Source organism: Rhinopithecus roxellana, chromosome 20 (genome assembly GCF_007565055.1).
Source record: "Rhinopithecus roxellana isolate Shanxi Qingling chromosome 20, ASM756505v1, whole genome shotgun sequence".
NCBI lineage: Eukaryota > Metazoa > Chordata > Mammalia > Primates > Cercopithecidae > Rhinopithecus > Rhinopithecus roxellana.
Genome location: NC_044568.1, coordinates 41,612,145 through 41,624,514, shown reverse-complemented (window position 1 = coordinate 41,624,514; position 12,370 = coordinate 41,612,145). Strand labels below are relative to the sequence as shown.

At 47.0% G+C, this 12,370-nt stretch overlaps 1 protein-coding gene across 1 annotated transcript in view; it reads right to left on the bottom strand.

Moving 5' to 3' along the window:
- Positions 1-6,659: 6,659 nt before the first annotated feature.
- Positions 6,660-12,370, bottom strand: part of CNGB1 (cyclic nucleotide gated channel subunit beta 1) — a 95,784-nt gene continuing 90,073 nt past the window's right edge. Inside the window, exons 33-34 of the mRNA XM_010365505.2 lie at positions 10,504-10,720; positions 6,660-6,953 (exon numbers count right to left, since the gene is read on the bottom strand). Of these exons, the coding sequence (XP_010363807.2) occupies positions 6,660-6,953; positions 10,504-10,720 (511 nt within the window). The remainder of the gene's footprint in view (positions 6,954-10,503; positions 10,721-12,370) is intronic.

The window sequence follows — 12,370 nt, the reverse complement described above, 5'->3', positions numbered from 1 at the left end:
TGAGGCAGGAGAATTGCTTGAACCCAGGAAGTGGAGGTTTCGGTGAGCCAAGATCGCTCCACAGTACTCCAGCCTGGGCAATAGGAGTGAAACTCTGTCTGAAAAAAAACAAACTAACTAAAAACAAAGTAGAGACGAGTTTTCATCACGTTAGCCAGGCTGATCTCAAACTCCTGACCTCAATTAATTAGGAGTTCAAGACCAGCCTCAGCCTCCCAAAGTGCTAGAATTACAGGCACGAGCCACTGCACCCGGCCTCATTTTCTTCCTTTCCTTCTCCATTTCATTGCTGCTTTTACATTTTTAAAAATAATTCTTTTTAAAATTGTTTTTAATGTATTTATGTTTGAGACAGGGTCTCGCTCTGTCACCCAAGCTGGAGTGCAGTGACACACTTATGGCTCATGGCTCACTGCAGCCTCTATCTCTTCGGGTCAAGCAATCCTCTCAACTCAGCCTCCCTAGTAACTGGGAGCACCACAAAGTCTGGCTAATTTTTGGATTTTTTGTAGAGACAGGGTTTCGCCTTGTTGCCTAGGCTGGTGTTGAACTGCTGGGCTCAAGCAATCTGTCTACCTTGGCCTCCCAAAGTGTCGGAATTACAGGTATGAGCCACCACACCTGGTCTCTTTTTTTTTTTTTTTTCTTTTTTAGACAGAGTCTTGCTCTGTCGCCAGGCTGGAGTGCAGTGGTACCATCTCTGCTCACTGCAACCTCTGCCTCCCAGGTTCAGGTGATTCCCCTGCCTCAGCCTCTCGAGTAGCTGGGACTACAGACACGTACCACCATGCCCGGCTAATTTGTTTTTGTATTTTAGTAGAGATGGGGTTTCACCATGTTGGTCAGGATGGTCTCGATGTCCTGACCTTGTGATCTGCCTGTCTCAGCCTCCCAAAGTGCTGGGATTACAGGCGTAAGCTACTATGCCCAGCCACACCTGGCCTTTTTTTAGAGACAGGGTCTGACTGTCACCTAGGCTGGAGTACAGTGGTACAATCATAGTTCACTACAGCCTCAAACTCCTGAGCTGGAGTGATTCTTCTGCCTCAGCCTCCCAAGTAACTGGGACTAGAAGAGTGCACTACCATGCCCAGCTATTTTTTTATTTTTTATTTTTTTGTGGAGATGGGGTCTTGTTATGTTACCCAGGCTGGCCTCAAACTCCTGGGCTCAAGTGATCCTTTTGCCTCAGCCTCCCAAAGTGCTGAAATTATAGGCGTGAACCACCATGCCTAGCCCATTTCACTGCTTCTACATCAGGATGTTTTCAGCTGCAGGTAACAGAGACAATATGAATGGCTTTATATAATAAAGATATTTCATTCTCTCATATAATGAGTAGTCTGAACACGCGTGGTTTCAAGGTTGATTTGGCAGCTCAAACATGTCACAGGTTGCATCTCTCCAAGTTTTGGCTGTTCGGTCATGAGATGGCTGCTGCAGCTCCAAATACATTCTCACTTCAGTATCTCAAGCAGGAGAAGGACAACAGCAACAGAGCTCTTTCCATACTTGATTAATTCATGGGTTGGAACTGGGTCACACCTAGCTGCAAAAAAGTCTGGAAAGGCAAGAATTAGGCAAAAAAGAACAGAGAGCAGTGATTGGCTTATACCAGGGGCTTCATCTCCTGGGGATGGCCATGCTGCTGTCCAAAGCTAAATCAGGGCTCTGTTAGCAAGGAAGAAGTGGGTCCATCGTTCTTAAGATTCACCTTCCCACCAAAGAGAACCAACGGGCCTGGCTTGGGTCATTGTGTTGGAGTCACCACACATGACTGAAAGGTAATCTTCCAAAAGGGGAAGCAGAAATCTGGGGCTAGAAGAAGAGAGATGGAAGCTGAGTGCAGAAAAGACATCTTTACCTCCTTCAACCACTGACCATTTCAGATATTGCGTAGTATCGCGACCTAGCCGGGACAGGCTATATCACTTGTGGGAACCAGTGCAAATAAAATGCAGGACCCATGGTTCAAAACTTACTAAGAATTTCAAGCACAGAGCCCTTCTGGACACAGTACTGTGTGACTGCACAGGTCACAAGCCCACAAAGCCGGCCCTGGGCCTAGCCCAGAATTGGAGTGATTGCCCCAAGGAAAGTAAGCCTTGCTGGGGTGTTTTAGGGTCTGTTTTGTTATAAAATTGGGTTAAATCATTAATTGATGGTAGGGAAATCTGCGATTTATATTGTTATAATTAACATGTGTCCAGCCCTTTGTACAAACACTGTTAAAGAGTCAAGAAAAGAGGTGATCAAAGCCCTCTGTGTGTATAACCCTAGGCAGAGTCAGAGTTCCGAGAAGACAGAGCTATCCAGAGGCTTCCAGTCTACACCAGCTATCAGAGTAAGAGGGATGGTGAGTTGCTTTTATTCCTCATGCCCATTCAAACTTGGCAATTTCAGTCTATTACTTAACCATCACAGTGGCCCTGTGTGACTCAAAGTATTATATCCATCTTATAGATGAGGTCATTGGGGCTCAGAGAGGTCCATGGTGTATGATCAAACTGGGATTGGAAGCCAGGCAGTCTGAATCCTTGCGTCCATGTTTATCAGCACTGTGTGTCATTGAACAAATCTAATGGGCTGGAGAAATTGTAAGTTGTCTTATAATAGATGAGATGGCACAGACATAAAGGGGCTTTTAACTTGAAGGGCTTAGAGTCCTAGAGGCCATGAAGTCTTTTGGTTTTTTTTGTTGTTGGTGGTGGTTTTTTTTGAGATTGAGTCTCACTCTGTTGCCCAGGCTGGAGTGCAATGGCACTACCTCAGCTCACTACAACCTCTGCCTCCTGGGTTCAAGTAATTCTCGTGCCTCAGTCTCCAGAGTAGCTGGGACTACAGGCGTGAGCCACCATACCTGGCTAATTTTTGTATTTTTAGTAGTGATGGGGTTTCATCATGTAGACCAGGCTGGTCTTGAATTCCTGATCTCAGGTGATCCACCCACCTCAGCTTCCCAAAGTGCTGGGATTACAGGCGTGAGTCACCACACCTGGCCCTATTTTTTCTTTTCTTTTTCTTTTTTTTTTTTTTGAAATGGAGTCTTGCTCTGTCACCCAGGCTGGAGTGCAATGACACGATCTCAGCTCACTGTAGCCTCCGCCTCCCAGTTTCCAGTGATTCTCCTGCCTCAGCCTCTCAAGTAGCTGGGATTACAGACACCCGCCACCACACCCGGCTAATTTTTTTGTATTTTTAGTAGAGACGGGGTTTCACCATATTGGCCAGGCTGGTCTCGAACTCCTGACCTCAGGTGATCCGCCTGCCTCAGCCTCCCAAAATGGTGGGATTACAGGCATGAGCCACTGCACCCAGCCTGTTTTTTCTTTTAATAGAGATGAAGTCTTACTATGTTGCCCAGGCTGGTCTTGAACTCCTGGGCTCAAGCAATCCTCCCACCTCAGCTTCTCAAAGTGGCCATAGAGGTTTGATAAGAATATCATTCCAGCAATAGGAATGCAGGATGGATTAGAACCAGAAGGATGTCCGTAGGACATTTGCTGGAGTGCCTGGGCCAGGTAATTTACTTAGTTTTTCTCACAAAGGTGTCTGTCATCCATGGCTGATTTCTGAAATGAATCCACAAGCCAGGAACATTTGTCTAAATACTTTAATTAAATACATTGTAATATGAAAGGTAGAGTGTAAATAAAGTGTTCATGTTTACTAAGAAAACAGACTAAAATATTCCAGATAGCTGAACATACTTTGATAATAAAATTTGAAACAGCTTCTTGGTTTTCATTCTATTAAAAATATTTATGTAGTTAAAAAAATATTGGCTATTTGTTTTCCATCTAAATGCAGGAAATGCTGAGACATTTTAAATGAGTAGAGATTAAACATACATAAATAAGGGTCCTGTTTCAGCTACAGAATTATAATGCTTCTGAGCTGTTCCATTCATACCTCAGCAAACAACCAGTCCAATTCAATTTGGGGAAGAATGCCAGCCTCAAATTCAATTTATTTAATATCTAAGTTTTGTGAAAGTACTGCGTTAAAGGAGTTATCTCAGCAAAATTAAAACACTGCTAATCTCATTTCAAAATCAATTTTCTTTCCAGGACAATTCTTGGGAACCTCAAGAATCTCTTGCTTTATATCATAAGGAGTACACATTCAAGAACTGATATCTAAAAGAATAAGTACATTCATATAAAAGACATTCCTTATAAAATAGGATCTCACAGGGAAGGTGCTGTTGAAGCATTTTGCCATTTACTGAAAAGCAATGTGTTTGTTAGCATATCTGAAACACTTGCTAATGGTGGAAGCATTCTCTGTGCTTCGATCTTAGACTATGTGGTACAAATATACAAATAGTAAATGGAGACGAAGGAAAAATAACTGCCTAAACTCGCAGAGTTCCCCCATTTAAAAAAATATTTACCAGTGAAATTATGTCTGCACAAGATTGTTTTATTGCAGCATTATTTTTAACAGCGTAAGATTGGAAACAACGCAAATGCCCACCAATGGCAGAGTGGTTTAAATGTTATCATACATCCATACAACAAACTAGATTGCTGTCACCAAAAAAAACAAGCATGCTCTTTAAGGATAGGGAACCATCTCCAAAGTAAATTAAGTGAAAAATAACAGTGGCTCTAATATGTGTTACCACGTCTGTTAAAATTAAAAAGGAAGGGAAGAAGCAGTTACATATTTCCTTGTATAAGCATAAAATAACTCTGAAATGATACAGGAGAAACTGTGAACAGTGGTTGCTTCCAGAGAGGGAACCAAGGAAGCTGGGTACCAGGGCAGGATGAAGAATTTTTATTGGATATCCTTTTGTACCCGTGTAAATATGTTATTGTCTATTAAAATACATTTTAAAAGCTTTTTTTTAAAAAAAAAAAGGTAAAATAATAAGGTCGATCACTATATTCAATGTGATGATTACCCGGATCACGTGACAAGCCATCAACTAGACAAATCTGTTTGTGACTCTGGGATTTGGAAATGCTAAGACCAGCCTGGGGACTCCCACATTCTTTCAATTTTCTGCAATGGAAATGAATGTTTTTTTTAGTGGATGGACAAATACATATAGACATTTGCAAACCTTAAAGGCCTCTGAGCAGCTCATATTTTCCTGTAATTTTATATAAAATGGGCAGGACCTATTGGAATTCCAGGTCCTTTATGTTCACTGTTGCAGGTGGAAACAAATGGCCTAATACTAGAATGCTAGATTTTGTTTTTAATCACTCACTCCCCCAAGAGCCATTCAGTATGCAAATAAAATCCTCTCGATAAATATTCATTCCCTGAATGACCCTTTTTTCTTTCTTTCTTTCTTTTTTTTTTTTTTTTTTTTTTGTCTGAATCATAAAAGCAACATGACACGATCTGGAAAGCTTTAGGGAATGTAAGTGCTGTCATCAGCTGGGAGATTTCATTTTCTAGGATTAATTGAAGTTGCTGCCACCATCTCTACAGCGAGAGTGTCAAAAGTGAGTAACGGACTGATCCCTGCTGGCGAATGGGGTTTCTCAGGATGACAGGCAGAGGATGCTCCTACCGGGCTGTCCCTCCTGGCAGAGGCAGAAACGCTAGCAGTCCCTGGCCAGTAAGTCCATTTCCCTTCTATCTGTTCTGAGATAATGGCATTGCACTGGAATTGAATAGAGTCTGAGGAAGATAAGCACTAACAACCTAATGGGCATCCAGCCCCCTAGTGTGATTGCCCACAAAGGAAAACAGTGTCCCAAGCTCAGCTCAGAACCGGGCAATTCTCAGCTGAACAGCTCGGCTGCCCTCCTGTCTTTGTTTCTTTGTTTGTGTACATCGTTGTTGTTTGCTTTTGTTTCTGCTGCTGTTTTGTAGAGATGGGGTCTCAACATGTTGCCCAGGCTGATCTTGAACTCCTGGTCTCAAACAATCCTCCCATCTCAGCTTCCCAAAGTTCTGGGATTGCAGATGTGAACCACTGTGCCTATCTTTTAGTTCTTTGAGACAGGGTCTCACTGTGTCCAGCTCACCGCAGTCAGAAACTCCTGGGCTCAAGCCATCCTCCTGCCTCAACCTCTCCAGTAGCTGGGACTACAGGTGCACACCACCACACCTGGCTATTGTTTTTTTGTTTTGTTTTTGTTTGAGATGGGATCTCGCTATGCTGCCCAGTCTGCTCTCCAACTCTTGGCCTCCAGTGATCCTCCTCCTTCGACTTCCCAAAGCACTGGGATTATAGGCATGAGCCACCATGCCCGGCCATGAAGTAGTTTCTATCCTTGAAATGTGTTAGACAAATTCCTGAGGGGAAACCCCACACATTCAATAACCCTTTACTTTTTCAACAAATCTTCCCATATATTGGAGCCTCATTCTATCCCCCACCCATGAACTTTAAAAGTGGAACATCATTTTGTTCTTAAAAAAAGAACAGTCAGGAAAAGGCAGGGCTCTCAACTGATAGTGAGAGCTCAGGGACTGGAACACTTGATGAAATGTGTTGAGCTCAGGCCCAGCTCGCGAGGAGCTGAGTCGGGGCTGGCGTGCTGGCGGGGTGGTTAGAGCTGCAGCCACTGAGGCCACGACTGCGGAAAAACATCTCCTCTTGGGCTGTGGGGGAAGCTGGCGCACAGGGGCGCAGCCGGCACTGGGGGCACACCTGCGGGAACTGCGCGTGGGAGCCGCCTCTCCACACCTTACTCCACCTTCTCCTCCTTTTCCTCCGGCATCTCCACCGACAGGATCTGCTCGCCGGGCTCCGGGCCTGGGCTCATGCGGATCCTCAGCGAGTGCTCCTCGGGCTGGGCCGCCCCCTCCTCCTCTCCCTCAGGCCTCCCAAGGGAGGCAGGCGGTGGAGAGCGCGGTGGAGACCCCAGGGGTTCGGGGGGCGTCTGGGGCGCGGGTGGGTCGAGGGTGGCCTCCTTTGGGGGCGTGGGCTGGTCTGGGGCGGCCGAGCCTTCCTCTCCCTTGGCGTCTTGCGAGCTCTTGGCCTGGAATCCAGAACGGGTGGCTCGTGAGGCACAGACTCTTGGAGGGGTCTTGGAAGGGTCTTGGACACCTCCCTGTTCCAGCCTTTTTGGGCCCCCGAAGAGGACAGCGGAACACACAGCGGGTGAAATCTAGTGGGTGGGGTGGAGCCGCATTGGGGTTATTTAGGAGAAACAAAGTACATTATGGGGAAGTGTACAGATTAGAAGTCCAGGATGGATTTCATGGAAAGTCTTGGGATATCTTAGATCTAGGCTGTGGGGTTGGAAGCTGGGATGAGGCTGTTTTTTCAAAACCAGGGCCCCTCCCCCGAGCTGCTGAAGCAAGCCAGGCAGTGACTCTGAGGGAGTCCCACAAGGCCTCTGCAAAGGCTGAACCATCTGTTACCAGGGATGGGCACTTCTGGAGTGGATGAAAACAACTCCAAGCAAACAGGGTAAAAAGTGATGAGGGGAGAGGCTGTTGGGGCTAGGCCCCCTTTCTGCAAGGTCTCAAAGGTTGAGATCTTCAGGGATAGTCTAGGACTGGGTACCCCTGGTATTGGGCTGCACTGACCCTGTATGTGGAGACTTGATGGATACCTCCAGCCTCCAGCCTGTGCTGCCTCCCACAAGCGATGGTCATGGTCTTTGCATCAGTAGGGGACTGGGTAATTAAACCAAGCCTTTGTGGATACCTGTGGCCCCTCCCACTCTGCCTGATCCCATCTCTGCAAGGAAGGAAACTGGAGAGGGAGCAGCCCCCAGAGGAGGCCAGAATGGTCCTCAGCTGCCCAAGACCCGTGTGAAGTGGTGCTTGTGAGTTTCAAGTGAGAGCAGTCAACGTGCTTGTGCGGAGAGACCTGCACCATTTGCTCAAGTCGTAGGATATTGAAAGAAAAAAATGGAGAGGGGCAGCCAAAATGCTCCGAGAACCCAAGGCCCCTCTTGGGCTATGCTTCCCTTTCTATCTTAGTATTTCTGCATGTTTTGGTGCCCCTGTCCTACCCTTCCCTGTTACCCTAAACTCTATTCCTTTCCTTTCCTTTCCTTTCCTTTCTTCCTTCCTTCCTCTCTCCCTCCCTCCCTCTCTCTCTTTCTTTTTTCCTTCCTTCCTTCTTTCTTTTCTTTTCTTTCTTTTTTTCTTTCTTCTGAGACCAAGTCTTGCTCTGCCACCCAGGATGGAGCGCAGTGGTGTGATCTCAGTTCAGTGCAACCTCTGCCTTTGTTCAAGCAATTCTCCTGCCTCAGCCTCCTGAGTAGCTGGGATTACAGGTGCATGCCACCATGCCTGGCTAAGTTTTTGTATCTTTAGTAGAGACTGAGTTTTACCATGTTGGCCAGGCTGGTCTTGAACTCCTGACCTCAAGTGATCTGCCCGCCTCGGCTTCCCAAAGTGCTAGGATTACAGGGGTGAGCCACCTGCGCCCAGCCCACCCTAAACTCTTGACAACGCATTTCCAGGGCAGGATGCTTAGATGGTGAGCGCTGTGGGACTTCCTGAAGTGTGGCACTCTGGCTGGAACCAGCGGCATCATGGGAAGTTAGAAAAGTGCTTTGCTGTGTTCAACATGCTTTTCTAAAAGGCCTCCAAGGTATCCTGCTTGATCTTTACGACCTCATGAGGCAACCCTCAGTAATCCAAGTCTCCGAAAGCTTGAGGGGCTTCTTGGGTCATGGAGCAAGTGGGTGACAGAGCTTGGATTTGGACTTGTGTCTCTGAATGTCTAATTAAGAGCTCCCTGCACTCTGCCATTCTGCCCTGGTTGTTCTGATTTGGAAGGGAAGTGCCTTTTAACGTAACACTCACGCAAGTTTAATTCCCATCTTAAAGCTGCCTTGTTGAAGAGCCACCACTTAGGAGCCACAAGCCCGCCCCAGCTGAAGCTCTCAGTGTGCTGAGGGCACCCTTAGAGTTCCTGTCTAGTCAGCCCTCACAGCAGCCAGCACTGAAGACCCCCATTTGCCAGCTCCACCTTGACCTTGACAGTTTGTGATCACATCTTTCCTCAGTCTGGGGCCATTGGTGGCTGTATCTGGAGAATGTCTTGGTGCCCCAAATGGCTTTGATGTCACTCACCAGACTTCTACTGTCAAACAACCTCTGGATGGGTCTCCTGGACTCTGACACCAGGCTGGATTGAGACTGAGTTCACTGGGCTCCTTTGAACTCTGCTGTGTAGACTGTTAACCCCAGTCTGCCTAACCCCAGTCCCTCTCCAGTTCCCCAGCAGCCTTCCTAAGGGACAGCCATGAACAGACATAATTAGTGTAATTGTTCTACTTGGTATTCTTGGCTTTGGTCACAGAAAAAATTCCCAGAACTAATTTTAATGTCCCCCATAGATTTATGGAGGTGGGAACATTCGGCACTGTGCCTGTGTGAGAGGATTTTACTTTCAAATTTTTATTTTTCATTTTTTGAGACAGGGTCTCACTCTGTCACCCAGGCTGGAGTGCAATGGTGCAATCATAGCTAACTGCAGTCTTGACTTCCTGGGCTCAAGTGATGCTCCCAACTCAGCCTCCCAAGTAGCTAGGACCACAGGCATGTGCCACTAAGCCTGGCTAATTAGAAACAAAAAAGAAAAAATTTGTAGAGACAAGTTGTTGTCCAGGCTGGTCTTGAATTCCAGGCCTGAAGAGATCCTCTGCCTTGGCCTCTCAAAGTGCTGAGATTACAAGTGTGAGCTACCATGCCTGACCCAAATATCTTAAATTGCCACAGATACAGTATTAAATATGAGAACACACTGTCTTCTGGGGAGGGACATTTGCTTCTCACACCCTCTCCTCTAATCTCTGCAACAGTATCAAGACTGTCTTTGAGAGATCCTGCTCCCAGCCTACTCTCAGTCCAGGGGTGGGTATGTGACCCAGGCCTCTTTAGAACACCACAGTGCCCTGGTCACACCGAATGGCTCAAGAATTGGCATGTGACCCATTCTGTCCAATGACAGTGAGTCCTGGAACTTTTGCTAGAATCCCTGGGAAAGAGGTGCTTTCTTTCTGTTGGAGTTGCTATGCCAGGAGGATGTCATCCTAGGACTCTTGAGAACCTGCCTGGAGATAAAACCATCGCTGAATAAAGCAGAGATGATACAATGGGAAAACTTGTCCTGTTGGCATCATTCAGGCTTTTGGATCCAGGCTTTCCTGAACTTTTCGATTACTTGACCCCTAATTCCCCTTTTTCTCAAGCTGATTTGAGCTTGCACTCTGTCACTGGTAACCAAATGAGTCCTGACTGATAGAAAAAGGACGGGGAAGACCCTAAAACTAAATGTGTGGCCCACTCTTGGAGACTCCTCGGCCTTCTCCCTGGCACATATCCAAAATGGACATTGGATTATTGGAGAATGTCTTGGTGCCCCAAATGGCTTTGATGTCACTCACCAGACTTCTACTGTCAAACAACCTCTGGATGGGTCTCCTGGACTCTGACACCAGGCTGGATTGAGACTGAGTTCACTGGGCTCCTTTGAACTCTGCTGTGTAGACTGTTAACCCCAGTCTGCCTAACCCCAGTCCCTCTCCAGTTCCCCACCACATTACCTGTTCCCAACCACATTACCTGTTCCAGCAACTCTTGCTGCTTTGCAGCTGCCTCCAGCGCGGCCAGTTCTTTGAGCCGGGCCCGGAGGTGAGCAAGTTTGCCGCCTTTTGCCCCCTTGTCGCCCATCTTTCCTGTCATAGCGAGGGCAGCACTGAAGAGCTTCGGGGTGCCCGCCCGGGGCGGAAGGATCAGCGCGCTCTTCTCCTTGGGTTTGTTGTTGCTTCTCAGCATACGCCTGGAAGAAAGCAGCATCCACTTACATCACAGACGCACGCTGGGGGAAAAGAAAGGCTCGCTTGTGTAGCCTCCTTTAAGCTGGAGCGGTGTGGTGGTGGTGATTTTGGCTGGTGATTGTAGAGAGCCAGGTGTCATGTTTAGTACTTTATGCACTGCATCTCACTGAAGAATCAGAACAACTGTAATGAAGTGGGTCTTACTGTCTGTTGCACCTTAGAGATGAGGAAAATGACGCTCAGAGATGTTCAAGAATAACTTGTCTGAGGTCACACAGCTAGGAAATTCTCTTTCTTTCCTTTCTGTCTCTCTCTCTCGCCTCTCTCCTCTCTCTTCTGTCTTCTCTCCTCTCCTCTCTTCTTCCCCCTCCCCCCGCCCCTCTCTCTCTCTCTCTCTCTCTCAGGGTCTGGCTCTGTCACCTAGGCAGGAGTGCAGTGGCGTGATCATGGCTTACTGCAGCCTTGACCTCCATGGCTCAAGCAATCCTCCCACCCGAGTAGCTGGAACTACAGATATGCACCACCACAACCACAATTTTTTATTTTTTTGTAGAGACAGGGTTTTGCCATGTCGCTCAGGCTGGTCTCAAACTCCTGGGCTCAAGCGATCCACCTGCCTTGGCCTCCCAAAGTGTTGCAATTATAGGTGTGAGCCACCATGCCTGGCCTCTTTCTCTTTTTTTAACCAGCAGAAGAGTTAGGAAATCCTGAAGGACACTTTCACATAGGGAATTGAGAATAAGATGCTCAGGTGGAAAAGGAAACAAAGCTCTTTCCTTCTCCTTCTGCTTCACTGTCACCTCCCCATCGTTACCATCACAATTATCAGCATGTATTGAGTGTCTATATATGTGCTTCACTGTCACCTCCCCATCGTTACCATCACAATTATCACCATGTATTGAGTGTCTATATGTGCCAGGCTCTCTGCTCCATCCTTTACAGGCACCCTTCAATGGCCCCTATTACCCCCTTCCTGGTGTTCACGCCTCTGTGTGGTCCCCTTCCCTTGAGGATGAGTGGGGTATGTGTCTTGCTTTTAACCAATAGAATACAACAAGGGCTATCACTGGTGGAATATGTCACACAGGATTGTGATAGAGCTCTGTCTTGCAAGGGGACTCTCCCCTGCTGACTTTATTTATTTATTATTTGATTTTTATTTTAAGTAATAGAGACAGGGTCTCCCTGTGTTGCTCACACTGGTCTTGAACTCCTGGACTCAAGCGATCCTCCTGCCATGGCCTCGCAAAGTGTTGAGATTACAGGCATGAGCCACAGTGCCTGGCCTCCCTTGATGACTTTGATGTAGGGAGCAGCCAGCTGTGTTGGAGAAGGTCCACATGGCAAGCACCTGAGGCCAGCCACTGGCCAATTGCTAGTGGGAACTGGAGCCCCAGTCCTACAACCCCAAGGAACTGAATTACACCAACAGCCATGTGATCCTGGAAGTGGGTCCTTCCGCCATCCAGACTTGAGATGAGAGCCTGCTTGGAAGACACCTTGATGACAATCTTGCAGAGGACCTAGCTAAGCCATGTCCAGACTTCTGACCCACAGAAACTGAGATCGCAAATGTGTGTGATTTTAAACGGCTAAATTTGTGGTAATACTGTTATGCTAATACATACTCTCTCATTTAAGTCTCACAA